Source organism: Lynx canadensis, chromosome A1 (genome assembly GCF_007474595.2).
Source record: "Lynx canadensis isolate LIC74 chromosome A1, mLynCan4.pri.v2, whole genome shotgun sequence".
Classification (NCBI taxonomy): domain Eukaryota; kingdom Metazoa; phylum Chordata; class Mammalia; order Carnivora; family Felidae; genus Lynx; species Lynx canadensis.
In genome coordinates, this window is record NC_044303.2 from 163,511,525 (window position 1) to 163,528,865 (window position 17,341).

The following is a 17,341-nucleotide window of genomic DNA, read 5'->3' on the forward strand; positions in this document are numbered from 1 at the left end:
TTAAATTTTTATTATATGAACTGGAATGAAAAATCTAATTTTATTTTGAAAAATTATTGAGAAATAAACATCCACAGCCCGAATTAAATAAGAAGAACAAACTATATGAATCCTAAGTAGTCCTACATAACCAAAAGCTAATAATTAATACGTCACTAACAGAATTAACATGTATATTTTCCCACTTCTGCTTCATTTTTCATTAAAAGTATTCTTTTTATTAGGTTATTAAATGTGTATTTTACAATATATTTCAAAAATCCAAAACACAGGGACTATATTATTATATTTGTACTCAAACTATAATAAACTTACGGGATCATATGAGTCACATTCATTTATTAAACATGTAACTATATTATAATTATTTCAAATTTTATTAGTATAACATTCCATTGATGGACTGACAGTGTATAATTCTTCCACATTAATGATCCAGTTATAAATTAGTTTTTTCTTTTTTTTTTTAATGTTGGATTCTTCACGGGCATATGCAGGATTTCACTGTTATCCTTTGGTAAATATTTACATAGGCAAAGTGCAATAGCAGTGAAGAAGATAGTGACTACTTTGCAAATACAACCTGAATTAAAAAAAAAAAAACAACCATCAGATGTGTCAATCTATCTAAAGCAAAAATATTTGTGGAAAGAATGCTATTTACCAAAGAAATGGTAAGTATATGTAATCTCTTTAAAATATCAATTTTCTAATTATAGAATGTAATTAATGTTATAAACATATCAAGTTACTAAAGGAGATTTTTTAATGTTTACAAAAGCTTTAAAATTTCTTAAAAAAGTGTGTCTTTTTTTCACAGAATGTATTAACTCTAAAGCTTAAAAATACATTGCTGCTAACTTAAATATCAATAGGAACTGGAACCTATTTAAGCCACTTCATGCAGCTTTATTCTTTTTGAAAAAAATCACCATTTTCCAAATATAAACAGAAATATCACAAGCATTATATAAAAGTACTTGCGCTTAGAATGCAAAAGACCGTGAAAATTAAAGTAAAAAATATTCTAGAGCAACAACATCAATTATCTGACAATATCAATTATAGTGGTTACAAAAGATAAAGAAACATTAATGAGTCTGTCATTTATAATGACACAATAATTTTCATACATTTATAATAGCCCAACACTGCAAACAACCAAATGAGTTTTAACAAGAGAATGGATAGATTATAGTATATTCACAAAATGAAACAGTATTTGGAAATTTTTTTTAAAGGACAAACTACTGCTATAGAATAACATGGATGAATCTCCCAAAAGCATAATATTAAGCAACACAGAAAAAAAAAAAAGAGTATATACTGCATTCCATTTGCATAAATTTTTAGAACAGAAAGAGCCAACATATTGTAATAGAAATCTGAAACAGGTTTATCTCTAGAGGAAGGAAATTGACTGAAAAGGGACAGGGGATAAATTTCTACAGCTTGTTTTGAGGTGCTGGTTCCACAGATGCACTCATTTATCAAAAGCCATCAAACTAAAAACCTAAGATATATGTTAATTGCATCTTCATTACATCTCAATTTTTTTTTTAAAGATACATTTTTCACAAACTAAACACAGTGTGACCAGCATCTGGATCAAGAACAAAACAGCTGTCAACACCCCAGAAGCTTTCCTTCATGTTTCCTCAAAGTCACTAACCAGAATGGGTTACTTTTATTTTTGAAATATAGTTATAGCAGGTCAAAATTATGTAAGTGGAATCACAGAGTGCATACTCAGTTGTTTGATTTCTTTCTTTCAAAATTATGTATGTATGATTAATTCATATTTTATATAGTTGTGTACCTTCTGTTTTCATTGCCATATACCATTCCATTGTTGATTTTACCACAATTTATATATCCATTCCATTGTTTATTGACTGATTATTAAATTTTGTGAATTCTTTCAAGTCTTTTGTCCATTTTTTCCATTATTTATCCTTTGCTTATTTTGATATATGGGAGTTCTTTATATATTTTGGACATTGGTTCCTTTTTACACTTTACCTTCTAAACTATGGTTGTCTATTAATTATTTCTTTTAACGATCAGAACTTTAAAAAGTTTACACTAAACTGCCACAAAAGCACATTCTTATTTCAGTTTCTTCTGTTTGCCCTTTCCAACTGTATTTCTCTATGTCCTTTATTATTGTTATCTCCTTTTAGTAGCTCCTTAGCAGGATCTCTAAGCAGTTCACCAGCTTTGTCAATTTTGTGCTGTGTTTGAAAATAGATAAGCATGTTACATATATATCTAAAATAAATATTAAAAGGCTCAGTAGTGTCTTAAGAGGACTTCCTTAAGAACAAAACCTAGTTTTGTTGAATTATCTCTGAGAAATTAATTTTGACTTCTTAAATGTCACTTTTTACTTTTTAATTGTTTTTTAAAATTTTACTTTACTCAATGTTCATTGTAGACTAAGTTTGCTGGATAATTGACTTTTGAATTACAAGGCACCACTATATACTGTTCATCACAGAAGTATTTGTTACTGTTAAATATTAGAGTCTATCATTATGTTTCTTCGAATTAATGAACTCATTAAAATCACAAAACACATAAACACTTTTAAATATTTATCATACCAACATCTACACAATAAAATTATTGAACGTTAGTAGAGATTAAGACTTCAGAAATTATATAGTCCAACATCCTCATTTTACAGATGAACAAATTGAAATCAAGGAAGATATATATTTTCTAGAGTAATACAAGCATATCTAGATTTTCTCAAAACTGACCATAACACAGCTCATACCACCATAGTATCTCAATTCCTCATATTTTTATTTATTCAATAAATACTGAATACTTGCTAGGTAGGCTGTTACATCATTAAGCAAAAGAGACTGTGAAACTCACATGTAAGTAGGGTGAGAGTATCCTGATGTTCTCTGGGGATGTGAAAAATTTTTTTTAATTGTCCAATCTTTTACTATGTAAATAGCAAGGGTTACAAGGTCAAGCAACTTGGTTGTATATGTATATGGACAAAATTACTTCCCAAATTGAAATTTTGCTAATTACCACCCTTTATTCAAGAACAACACAAAACAATTGTGTATTTAATGCAGTGACTCAAATATTCATATAAATACTTTAATACTTCAGTTTCTAAAATATTTTCTATATAATAAGGGTTCTTTAAACATCAAAATATTCATTTGTTCGTAGTTTATTATTATTGTACATTACTATAAACAACCATACATGTTTAAAACAGTTTTACTTTTCTGTAATTCTTTAAAAGGTATCACTTACATATTCCTACCAATAGGTAGGCCATTTTCATCTTGTTATAGATCCAACAATTTCCTTTTTTCCCACAGTATTCAGTCTCCCGAAAGATACAAGAAATATCTGCTGTCATTTTAAAAACTATTGGTCCAGGTATAGTCCCTATGAAAAATGCAATAATTATAAATGCTCCATGAAAACACTACAGGTTAGGATAAGTATGATTTTTATTCTAAAATTAAACTGATGTATTTAGCCATCATCACATTTAAATATATCATTTAAAATTATCTAAGAATTTACTTATAAGTAGGATTATTAAGAACTGGAAAAAAACTGTATTTTTTAAAAATCCTTATTCCTGTAGGTATAAAAAATTAGTTGCTTTCATATTTTTAGAATGACATACATGTAATCAGTTTATGTTTTTATGTTCTCTATGTTTTCAATCAATGAAAAGTTAGTTTTTTAATGCAATGTACATCTGTTATTTATCAAGATATTGAGAGAAATAACTAGGAATGTAAATGCTTTGGTATGTTTGTAGCAACCCTAGATTCAGAGGACCTCATATCCAGAAGAAGAGTTGTGTACTGCCTTAGGTAAATTTCTGTATACTCTCAGAGACAACATCTCCTCAGCAACAATTTCAGCTAAAAATGAATTAGAAGTCATTTTTTAAAAAGTCACCCCAAAGACATTAGAACTGAAATCTCAGAACTAAGATATCTTTACTGACATCTAGTTTACTATAACTTCATTATGTCAGGGTCCTCATGCTTCATGACTTATGACTCCTGCCAAAGACCACCATCCAAGATCACTATCAAAGATTACCAATTCTCCCAATCTTATTGAGTGCTGGCACTCTGTTTATAATCGTTCAAGGTGAAAAACCTAAGCCTACTATTCATTTTTTTCTATTTTCCTTCATGTTTTTCCAATCCATGATAAATCTTTAGGACACTAACTCTAAACATATCTTGGATATGTTGATTTCTGTGTCTCTTTCACAACCTCCAGAATCCAATTTAACATAATTCTGGTTTAGACTGCAGCAAAAACCTTTTTTTCCTTCACATTTATCTTCTATAAGTATTTTTCCCTCCAGAAGCAGAGTTATCTTTTAAACAGAAAACAGATAATATCTATCCTCTGCTTCAAATTATCTGTTGGCAAAATACTGTTAGATATAGAGGCAGTCTGTATCTAAAGTATCATCTTGTTCCACCCTCTTCCAACAAAAATGTATCAGTCTCACTAGCTTCCTTTCTCATGTTAGAAACTGTTTATGCATTAGCTGTTTCTTAGGTTCTGTCTTCCAAAACAAATCTGTCCTTATCGATCAGGCCATGATTCACATAAAAATATGCTCTCATTTTTCCTAATTAAAAGAGCCAATTTTAACCCCACATATTGATCTAGGTATAGAATTATTTCTCTGATCCCTATCCAAGCCACACTTAAATTTTTCTATGTTCTTGACTCCATTTATCATATGTCTTTCAGTCTTCAATCCAGTTCAATCTCGTTTCCTTGCCCCATCAATATTTTTAATCAACTTTTGAATCAGGGGTGCTAATACAGTCATAATGTAGATAATTTAGATTTGAAAGCTAGTTTTTGCTATTTTAAGAAAGCCTGAAGTACAGAGTGCATTACCATCTGAGAAAAACAATTTTTTTCTTTGGCTGTAAGTCCTTAAAAACATCAGAGTCTTTGGTAACGAAAATGTTGTCAGTGACTCCCCAAACATGCAAGCAATATTGTGGTTATGTGTTTTGTTTCAGCTTACCAAACCACTTGGACAAGATTGATGAATATACATCTAATCAAATAGACTGTCCTGTCTGATCAAATATAGTATTAATGCATATTTTATATGACAGGATCGGCTTTGCATTATGTGTTGTCTTTTTACATAAATATTGTCTCCTAAATTCTGCAAAGCAGCTCCCGCATTCACTTGTGTTGTGTCAGTTTACCATTTTTATTTATTTGAAATTCTAAATATACATGTAGACGCACATATCAAAAAATCAACAATTCACTGTAATAAAAGATTGCCGAAAGTCCATACCAAATATTCTCAAAAACACAAAGGCCAAACCCAAGGCCAAAGAACGTTGATTGTCAGATACAATCCTGCGAGCAAAGAGTAATGATATTATCAAAACATTGCTATTAATAACTTTAGAGAATTTGCTAGGTTATTATTATTATTTTATTACTATTGTAAATTTTTTGTTATTTTTTTTACTTTTCATCAGTTAAACTAAAAATCTTTAGCCAGTTAACAGAGTTCAATCTAGGTGAATTAAAGAAGTACAATTCCTTCAATTCTTCATATCCTTCCCCTTGCCAACTGATTCCAAAGCTTCTTGCTCTTCACAAGGAGGAAACATTTATGGGCCAGACCCTCTGTCCCAGCCTCTTTTTTCCTTTGCTGAAAAAAAATGTGGCACTAACTATCACACTTACCTTTTATCCATTTCGAGGTGCACATCCACTACTTTATATTTCTCCTTTTTCCCCTGTGAGATCCACTCTACATTTCTTTACCTTTATCTCTGTCTTGAGAGACTGATCTAAATGTGCTACATCAATAGGCTCTCTTGCCTTCTGGCTTCTCATTACAGTTTGCCAATTGGGTACTTGGGAGTGAGGAAGGAGAGTGAGGTCAAGGTGTTTCTTCCCAGCTTCTCTCCCCAGAGTGAAATCCTGCTGACTAGGTCACAAGGCAAAGCAGTCCTCTCTACAGGTCTCTCTCTTTCCTACCCTTGTTTTCTTTTGGGCAAGTGGTAACAGACCAGGGGTACTGCACTATATACCTTATGATTCTTATACTCCACCCACATTTTAAATAGCCACTTTCTTCAACCTTGCTTAAATTATCCTAATTTGAGAGCCCCTTCTCTTTCCTGCTGGACCTCTGTTACCCTCACTATTCAAAAGCTAAAATAAACAAAAATAATTTTGCAAATATAAAAAATGAAGCTCTCTGTATTTCCTATAGGTCAAAGCAAGTATTTGTTTTAAAAAAATGCATAAGGGGCGCCTGGGTGGCTCAGTCGGTTAAGCGGCCGACTTCGGCTCAGGTCATGATCCCGCGGTCCGTGAGTTCAAGCCCCGCATCGGGCTCTGTGCTGACAGCTCAGAGCCTGGAGCCTGTTTCAGATTCTGTGTCTCCCTCTCTCTGACCCTCCCCCGTTCATGCTCTGTCTCTCTCTGTCTCAAAAATAAATAAACGTTAAAAAAAATAAAATAATAAAATAAAATAAATGCATAAAACCACATATCAGTTTGGAGACTCAATTGAAAATACAATAAAAAATAACAAACCATTGAACATTTTAGGAAGTAAAAAAATAAAAACTACATTTTATTAAAAAAAAAAAAACTCTTTGCTTACCATTTTTTTCCTTGTTCTAGGACTTGCACAATGAACTAATATGACCAATATTTTCATCCAAACAACTCAATATACTAAAATGTAGCATTCATACAATATTTTGTGACTATCTCACGAAAAGTAAGATAATTCCACCCATATCAACCTGGTGGAAATATTCTTTCCTCAAATGTTTACTCCTAGGAAAATGAAAACAAATTAACCAATCCTCAAAAGATAATGGTATTTTTTTTTTCAAAGTTTATTTATTTTTGGGACAGAGAGAGACAGAGCATGAACGGGCGAGGGGCAGAGAGAGAGGGAGACACAGAATCAGAAACAGGCTCCAGGCTCCGAGCCATCAGCCCAGAGCCTGACGCGGGGCTCGAACTCACGGACCGCGAGATCGTGACCTGGCTGAAGTCGGACGCTTAACCGACTGCGCCACCCAGGCGCCCCAATGGTATTTTTAAATAAAAAAATAATTTATACTTCCATAGTAAGCAGATTCTTAAGGGAGGAAAAAGAAAGTGTCACATTTTAGAACTACACTTTAGGATAGGTCTTGGTATAAAGTGGAGATATTAATAATATCCCTAACTATAATTGAGTGTTCTGCTTCATTTAGCACATGTAGTTTTCTTACATGGATTATCATTGCTTTCCGAAGCATATATAGAACTGACCATAATTCATAAGTAGCATTATTAAGAAGCATTTATGTATTGGGAGCGCCTCGGTAGCTCATTCGGTTGAGCTTCCGACTCGATTTCAGTTCAGGTCATGATTTCCCAATCATGAGATCCAGCCCCATGTAAGCTCTGCACTGAGCATGGAGCCTGCTTGGGATTCTCTCTCTCTCTCTCTCTCTCTCTCTCTCTCTCTCTTTCTCTCTCTCTCTCTCTCTCTCTCTCTCTCTCTTTCAAAATAATTAAATAAACAAACTTTTAAAAAAGAAGCATTTTTGTATCTTCACTTCTGATATCCAAGATAAAAAGATTAATGGTTCCCAGGATTTTCCATCAGTTAAATGAATAACACAAAATAAATAATAGCTTTGTATTAAAAATATTTAATGGAAAATGAATGAAGCGAATGGTTTTTTGTATATTGTCTAATAAGTAAGGCTATAATAGGGTGTTTAAGAATATCATGGAATAAACAAAAATTTGTTAGTACTCTTCCAAAACGTACTTCCAAAAAGGCAGCTTCCACTATCTCTCATGACTTCTAAACTTTTATTTCCACTCCACATCATTCTTATAAGTCATCAGCTCTAGATTTAAATTCCTGTTTTGCACAAAAGCTGCTCCTTCCCCAGTGCTCCCCCATCACAAGTGGAGCTGTCATCCACCATCATGCAGTGTTCAAGTCCAAAATGTGAAAAGAGGCACCTGTGATCCCATCCTTTTCCTCATGGACCAGAACCAATAACCAAATACTGTGATTTTTAAAAATACATTTTTTGGTCCTTTCTCTGATTTAAAAAATATATATATTTAATCTCTAATTCCACCAGCCTATTCCAAGTCTATTTCTTTCTCCTGAAAACAAACCAAAAAAAAAAAAAAAAAAAAAATGAAATGACTTCCTAATTTATCTCCCAACAACCATCCTTATACTTTCAGCCCACTCTCCACCTAAGAGCCAAAGTGATTTTTCTGTACTGTGAAACTCTGATTACTTCACTGTCCCCCGTAGGATCCTTTAACAGCTTCCCCTTGTTCTTATGATAAAACCTAGAATTTCAAAAAAACATTTACAAGAGTCAGCCTTATCACATCAGTCTTACTGGATGCCACTTCACACCTCACTTTTGCCTTCATTACCCTCCTTGTTCACGACATTCTATAACACAACAATCTTACAAAGCTACTTCTCCCACTCGGAATCTTCACATTTGTCCTTCCCACTGTGTGAATACTCATCCCCTATCCCTCAGGGCTCAGCTTAAATATCAGTTCTTCAGGAACACCCTCTCTGAATCCTCACGCAGAGTTAGACCATCCTATAATTTTCTCATCGAATTTTACTGCAGTTTCTTTCCAGTGTGTTTTAAAATTATAATTGAATACTTATTAGTCAAGACACATTTTTTTGGTGGAGGGCGCCTGGGTGGCTCAGTCAGTTAAGCCGCCGACTTCGGCTCAGGTCATGATCTTGCGGTTTGTGGGTTCAAGCCCCAAGTCGGGCTCTGTTGGAAAGGAAAGAATTGAAGAACTAGTTTTTCTTAATGAACCCCTGATAGAGAGATACAGACAAGTTAGGATACTTTTCTGTTTAGACTTTACTTCACACAGCGTCAGATTGCAACAAATTTCTCCAGAGGAAAACAATTTTGTCATTCTTAGTCCCATGTAATCACCAGTAACTCTGCCAGTTTGCTTGCCCCAGGGGTGACCCTCTACCTGGACCTAGTCCAGACTGTCAGGATCTAGCCTTCATCAAGAATTGGCCAAGAATCTCAGGGACAGCTTTAGATCTCCAATTCACCTCTAAAAACTTCTGCTCTCTCTGGAATTTTAATCCCTCTAGTCCTCTGCCTTTAAATGTATTATTTTTATCATGTAACCCATATTTTCTTGTTGCCCTCTGTAGGACCATTGGCTTACTACAAACTCCATCCTACCCCTCTTCCTTGACTCTAATTATCACTCATTTGACAACGATTTCACAATTTATGTCTTTGACCTTGAATCTTATTGTATTTTTAAAATTAAACTTTATTTGTTGAACTTGTAGTATAATTACATGCTTTGGAAAGCAAAACAATATAAAGAGAACATGCTGAAGAAATGTGCTTCCACCCTTGCTCTCATCTACCTCTATTTCTGCCCCCTCCTTTTGGTTACCTTTAGGTTACCATTTTAATTACATTCTTTTTTATACCCAGTGTTCTTTTATGCAAATACAAATAACTGTAAATGCATATCTCTATATTTATTTCTTTCTTCACAGGAAGTAGCATACTATATTCACTGTTCTTTTTTCGTGTAACAATATATTAAGATCCTTTCCTACATGAATATAGAGCTCCACCCTATTAATTTTTTTAGTTGCATTACATTTCATGTGCAAAAATGCAATCATTTATTCAACCAGTCTGTTGCTCCTTCACACTTAGATTTTTCCCACTGTTTTGTTTCATATATATATATATATATATATATATATATACACACACATACACACACATACACATACACCCATGTATATTATATATCATATCATATATATATGAAATAGAAACATATACATATATGATATAGATAAGCTTACAGATGTAAATGTATCTGTTTACAGGATGTCCACAATAAGGATTTCAAGAAGTATAAGTGCTGGCATAAAGGATAAGCACATCTGCAAATTTTTTAGGTATTAAAGATCCCCTTTCACAGGAGATGTACTATGTTGTGCTCTTTCAAGCAATATTATGAAGGTACTTGTTTCTACACGGCCACATAAACAGATTCTATAATCAAAGTTTTATTCCTGTCACCTAGATAAGAAATACTATCACATTAAAATTTTAATTTCTATGTCACTTATTATGGGTATGGCTGAACATTCCTTCACGTTTGCATTTTTGCTTTCTCTTTGATGCTTTTCCACTTCTCTACAGAGTTGTTAATCATAAGAGAGCTTTACTTATTAGAGGGATTAATCTTTTTATATGATAAGAGTTGCTTATACTTATTGTTGCTTGAATTTTGACTTTGGTTATTATTTTTAATTTTATGGAGTACCTTTTTTCAGTCTTTCCCATTTTTACATTTTGAGTCATAGTTGGAAATACCTTGCTCGTTTCTTTTCTTTTCTTTTCTTTTTTAACATTTATTTATTATTGAGAGACAGAGAGACACAGAGCGTGAGCAGGGGAGGGGTAGAGAGAGGCGGAGACATAGAATCTGAAGTAGGCTCCAGGCTCTGAGCTGTCAGCACAGAGCCCAACGCGGGGCTCGAACTCACAAACTGCAAGATCATGACCTGAGCAGAAGTCGGTCACTTAACCAACTGAGCCACCCAGGCACCCCAATACCTTGCACTTTTAAAGATAATAGTGAAATAAGTACATTTTTTTTCTTTTTTTTAAAAAAGAGATAAGCTCTAATTTTTTTTTATGTTTATTCATTTTTGAAAGACAGAGACAGAGCACAAGCAGGGGTGAGGCAGAAAGAGAGGGGGACACAGAATCTGAAGTAGGCTCCAGGCTCTGAGCTGTCAGTGCACAGCCCAACGTGGGGCTTGAACTCACAAACCTTGAGATCATGACCTGAGCTGAAGTCAGACGCTCAACCAAATGAGCCACCCAGGCACCCAGAGTCAATTTTTTTTTCTAGCACTTGTATTGCTTAACACTTTTTTTTTTTTAATCTTTGTTCCACTTTAGTTTTCTCTGGTGTGTTTATACTCTGGATATTTTTTTTCCCCCCTGAAGACAATCTCATTATACTCAAACAAATCTCTTTTTCTTTCCCCCTTCTTTCTTTTTTATTTTCTTTCTTTCTCTTTCTTTCTTTTCTTTTTTTTTATTATTTTTTTTAATGCTTATTTATTTATGAGAGAGAGAGACACAGAGTGCGAGCAGGAGAGGGGCAAAGAGTGAAACACAGAATCCAAACCAGGCTCCAGGCTCTGAGCTGTCAGCACAGAGCCCGACACGGGGCTCGAACCCACCAACTGTGAGATCATGACCTGAGCTGAAGTCGGACACTTAACTGACTGAGACACCCAGGCGCACCTCTTTCTTTTTTTTTTTTTTTTTACAAGAAAGAGAAAGAGAGAGAGAGCATAAGCTGGGAGTTGGGGGAGACACAGAGAGAGAGAGAGAGAGAGAGAGAGAGAGAGAGAGAGAGAGAGAATCTTAACCCATTCCACACCCGGCACAGAGCCCAACATGGGCATGTGGGGCTCAGTACCATGACCCTGGGACCATGATGTGAGCCAAACTCAAGAGTCAGATGCTAAACCAACTAAGCCACCCAGGTGCCCCACTCAAACCACTTTCTAAAAGATGAATCTTTGATTCACTTCTTTAAGATCTCACTTTCATTTTACATTAAATCCCCATATAATTTGAGATCTATTTCTAGACTTACTGTCATTCTATTCACAAATCAATACTATATTGTTTTAATAATTAAAATTTTATGGTACATTTTAGCTTATGAGACTAAAGCTCCATTATTGTGTTCCTTTGTTTAAGATTCCCAAGCTATTCTTGCTTGTTGTTTTTCCCTAAGAGATCTAAAATCAGATTTTAAAGTCCAATAATTCTATTCTATTAATTATTACATTAAAATTATCAATTAACTCAAAAAGAACTAATATATTGGTGATGTCAGGTCTTCTATCCGTATATTGAATACATCTTCCCCAACTGTTAAGTCAGTCTATTTTTGTAATATTCATATGTGTGTGTATGTACATGTGTGTGTTTCATTTTTTTTTTACTTTTTATTTTGAAATTATTTATTTCTGAAGCTGACAGGTAGTTATAAAAGTAGTACAAAGTACCATGTGTTCCTTTACCCAGAATCCCCCAGTGATGAAAGCTTATGTAACTATTATATAATATTAAAACCAGGAAAACGACATGCACTTATTTAGTTAATCAGACTACAGACCTTAGTCTGTTTTCATTTTCCAGTTAATGTAGGTTAAAAAATTAATTTTAACTGAATTTGTGTGTGTGTGTGTGTGTGTGTCTGTGTGTGTGCATGAGTGCATGTAGCTCTAAGTGTGTGTTATTTTTTCATATACTGGAGCTTACTGAATTTTCATCTAAATATATTGGCTATTATTTCTAATACAATATAAAAAGAACTGGTAATATTGTTCTTGGAAGTTTTATTGTAACTGGAAGACAAACATTAGCATTCAACTCTCACCAAAAATGAAGGATCCTATGTTTAACATACGTTTCTTTCACTCAGGATTTCTTAATAGACTATACCCTAGGATAAAAGCAATCTGGATATTGATAAGGACTTTTAGAGACTTAAACCCAACCTCAAACCAACTAAATTCCTGTTTGGATTACAGGGAACTGTTCCAATTCTGTGTGTTTAAATAAAGCTATTGTAAAAAAAAAAAAGTGGAGTTATTAATGTCTCTAGCCTCTATTGTTCTTAGTACACAAAATTCCATATATTATTAAAAATAATTACAGAATTATAAAAGACAGGGCCAAGAGAAAAAAATACAATATAATAGTTTTACAGAATATTCAGATACTAGATACCTAACAGAGATTTTAAATTTGGGGAATTAATATACCCAAGAAAATAAATGATAAGACAGAGAATTTTTTCAGAGAATTAGAATCTTGAAAGGAAATGAAATTCTATAACTGAAAAATACACTAATTAGAATTAAGAATTCAATAGGTGACTTTCATAGCTCGTTAAACACAGATGAAAATATAATTAGTAAACTAGAGTGTAGGTAACTGGAAAAGCAGGTAGAGATAGGATTAATACATCGGAAATTAGAAAAGTGAAAAAACTTAGTCTGAAGCACAAAACATAAAAACAAATAAAAATAGAATGCAAAAGATAGTAAGAGACACATGGACACAGTAAAAGGTTTATGATATGTATAATTAATATTCCAAAGGTGAATAGAGAAAGAATGGAGCAAAAGGAATATTTGAAGAAACAATATGTAAGAATTCTCCTAAATCAATGAAAGTGGGTGTGGTAGATAATCACCCAAAATGGTGGTCATCAATTCCTTTTTTTGTTGTTGTTTTTTCTGTATACATGCTAGTTGTACGTGACATCAAAAAGCGGAACCTAATGATCTTCTTCCTGAAACATAATGATTTTGTTAGCAAAAAGAATGCATAAAAGTAACATTCTTGGACTTCTAGCCTAGGTCAAATAAAGCCTTGTTGCTTATGCCTTACAGCTTATGCTTGGGTCCCTTGGAACACTAAAGCTGGGGACACCCCCTTTTGGAACTATAACACTTTGTTAGCAGAAGTACAAGTCACATAAGGAAGCTACTTGTGGTCAATCAGCCCCAGTTAGGCTCCCACCAAAAGTTAGCCTGAATTGTCAGCTGTCTTGGAAATCCAGTCCAGTCATGCTATCAGATGAGTAAGTGTCATGTGGCATCTGACCACAAGCTCATGAGAAACCCCAATCAAGAACTACCTTATTGAGTCCAGTCAACTCACAGAGTCATGAAGATAATGTGGTGCTGGTAAGTGATAAATTGGGGATGGTTTCTTGCTGCTATGGGTTGAATTGTGTCCCTCCAAAATTTATATGCTGAAATCCTAACCTCAAGTACCTCAGAATGCCATCATATTGGAGACAGGGCTGTAGAGAGGTAATCAAACTAAAATGAGATCAGTTGGGTGGGCCTAATCCTATATGAGAGTGTCTTTATTAGAAGAGAAAATATGGACACTGACATGTACACTGACATGAAATATGGACTGTAACATGTAAAGACTGGACTAAAAATGGCCATCTACAAGCCAAGGAGATCTGGAACAGATCCTTCTCTCACAGCCCTCAGGAGAGCTGCCCACACATTGATTGCAGATTTCTAGCCTCCAGAGCTGTGAGAAAATAAACAGCTGCTGTTTAAGTCACCCATTCTGTGATACCTTTCTATGGCCACCTAGCAAATAAATACACTTACCATCATAATAGATAAGTGGAAAAGACAACAAGCCTGTCTTTCAAAGCCATAAGAAAATTTTAAATCTCCATGCAGCATAAACATAAACAAAATCATACTAAGGAATATCATATTAAAATTGCTGACAACCAAGGACAAGGGAAAAATGTTAAGAGCATCTAGAGAAAAGGCATATTACATTCAAAGGAAGAGTAACAAAATGTTCTCATAGAAGTCAGAAAGAAAGTTAAATATTTCTCTTTAAAGTACTAAAATTACCACCAACTTGAAATTCCATAAACAATCAAAATATAATTTTACAATAAAGGTGATTTAAAGACTTTCTAAAGAAGTTTATTTATTTTGAGACAGAGAGAGAGAAAGCATGCATGCGAGTGGAGGAGGGGCAGAAACAGAGGGAGAGAGAGAATCCCAAGCAGGCTCTGCGCTGTCAGCACACAGCCAGAACTGAGGCTCGATCTTACAAACCCCGAGATCATGACCTGAGTGGAAATGAAGAGTCTGATGCTTAACTGACTGAGTCAGCCAGGAACCCTGAGACATTTTTAAACAAATAAAAAAATGAACAAAATGCATTTCCACCAGACCCACAGTAAAAGAATTTTTTCTGGAAGAAATAAATGATCTCTGAAGAAAGCACAAAAATGTAGGAAAAAATAAAGATTCTGATTCTGTTAGTATGATATTAAACATACATACAGTTTCACTCTTAGGTTATAAAATTTATGTAGCACCAAAATACATGACAACAATAATAAAAGGTTGGAAGAGAGTTAATGGAGTTAAAATATTCTTAGATCCTTGAATTATCCAGGAAGTGGCAAAAGCACTAATTTAATTTGACTCTAAGGAACTATATATACTTTAATAATGTCTTGACTACCACAAGAATAAAATAATGCAAAATTAGCAAAATAATAAAGGGAAAACAATGAAAACTAAAATAACTTAATTCAAAAGAAGTAAAAGAACGAGTAGAAAATATTTTGAAACATACACTAAAATGAGAGAAAAATCCAAATGTACCAGCAGTTATTTTTAATTTAATACTCTATATACTCTAGTTTGAAAACTAAGTGGTTAGACTGGATTTTTTTTTAAGTCAACTGTATACTACTTACTAGATATACCTTAAATATACATGGTCAGAGAAAGATCAAAAGTAATAGAATGGAACAGTGTATATTATGCTAATAAGAATATTGTTGATAAAGCAATATTAATGTCATAAAAAGTAATTTTAAGACAAAAAGTTATTAGAGATAAAAAGGAATATTTCAAGGGATAAAGTGGTCAATAAAGCAAGAAGTTGTAGCAATTCTAAGTTTGTTTTCAACTAATAAAAGCCTCAAAATGTATATAGCAAAAATGACAGAAATAATGGACAAATGCACCATAATAGTAAGTCCAAAGAAATTTCAAGGAAAAAAACATAAAAACATGTTCTCTGAACACAGTGGATTCAAACTAAAAATAAATAGAATATTAATTATATTTATGTCTATGTAAATATATGTAACAAAATATAACAAGAAAATTTCCAAATATTTAGAAATTAAACTATACACTTCTAATTTTTATTTATTTTTGAGAGGGAGACAGAGCATGATTGGGGGAAGGGTACAGACAGAGAGGGAGACACAGAATCTGAAATAGGCTCCAGGCTCTGAGCTGTCAGCACAGAGCCTGACGCAGGGCTCGAACTCATGGGCTGTGACATCATGACCTGAGGTGAAGTCAGATGCTTAACCAACTGAGCCACCCAGGTGCCCCTAAACTATACACCTCTAAATAACATGTGGTTAAAATTGTAAAAAATACATTGAAAGGCATATTTGAATTGAAAGGATGAGAAAAATACATGTTAAGACTTTTGGAATGCAGCTATATTCATATTTGGATAGAAAAGGAACATATACAAATATACAGAAGATATATGTGAATAAAATAAAAACATAATAAACATAAAAGTAAAATGATAGGAATTATAAAGACAAATGCAAAAAGGTTAGTTTCTTTCTCCCTCTCTCTCCCTCTCTCTCTCTCTCTCTCTCTTTCTCACACACACACACACACACACATACATACACACACACACAAGCATTCCATTTAAAACCTCATGAAGAAATTCCCATCCCCAGTGACAACACAAGTGATTTCTTCCAAATATTTAATTAAATATATATATTATTAATTAAATATATAAATGTATGTATATATGTATATATACGTATATATATCTACACCCTCATAAGTGATTTCTTCCAAATATTTAATTAAATATATATATTATTAATTAAATATATAAATGTATGTATGTATATATATATATATATATATATACATATATATATCTACACCCTCATAAAATAGTCCAGATACAAAGAAAAAAGGAAATATCTCCCAACTCATTTCATGAGACCAGAACATTAAGGCCAAAACCTAACGAGCACATTAATAAAAAGGGAAAAATTATAAGGCAACCTTAGTCATGAATACAGATGCAAAAACACTAAACAAAATATTAGCAAATTTAATACTGGGGACGTCTGGGTGGCTGGGTTGGTTAAGTGACTGACTCTTGATTTCGGCTCAGGTCATAATCTCAGATTTGGTGAAACTGAATGCTGACAGCACTGAGCCTGCTTGGGATTCTCTCTCTCCCTCTCTCTGCCCCTCCCCATGAGTGCACTCTTTCTCTCTCTCAAATAAATGAATACATGAATAAATGAATGAATGCATGAATGAATGAATGAATAAGTGTAATAGTGGTATAAGGATACGTAAATAAACCAGTGGAACAGAACAGAGTACAGAAATAGATCCACATATATAGTCTGTTGGTACACTGCTGCAGGGAAAAGATAGCCTTTAAAAAAAAATGGTTTTTTTTGAGAGAGAGCGGGAGAGCACGAGTGGGAGAGAGGCAGAGCAAGAAGGGGACAGAGGATCTGAAACCTGTGATGACAGCAGAGAGCCTGATGCAGGGCTTGAATGAACCATGAGATCATGACTGAGCCACCCAGGTGCCCC

General features: G+C 33.6%; 1 protein-coding gene across 1 annotated transcript in view; it reads right to left on the reverse strand.

Annotated features, from left to right (window-relative positions):
- Nucleotides 1–281: 281 nt before the first annotated feature.
- The window catches only part of LOC115519855 (solute carrier organic anion transporter family member 6A1-like), a 142,376-nt gene continuing 125,316 nt past the window's right edge, over nt 282–17,341 (reverse strand). The window contains exons 6-8 of the mRNA XM_030323754.1: nt 5,342–5,406; nt 3,286–3,423; nt 282–583 (exon numbers count right to left, since the gene is read on the reverse strand). Coding sequence (XP_030179614.1) covers nt 447–583; nt 3,286–3,423; nt 5,342–5,406 — 340 coding nt within the window. The 3' untranslated portion in view covers nt 282–446. The remainder of the gene's footprint in view (nt 584–3,285; nt 3,424–5,341; nt 5,407–17,341) is intronic.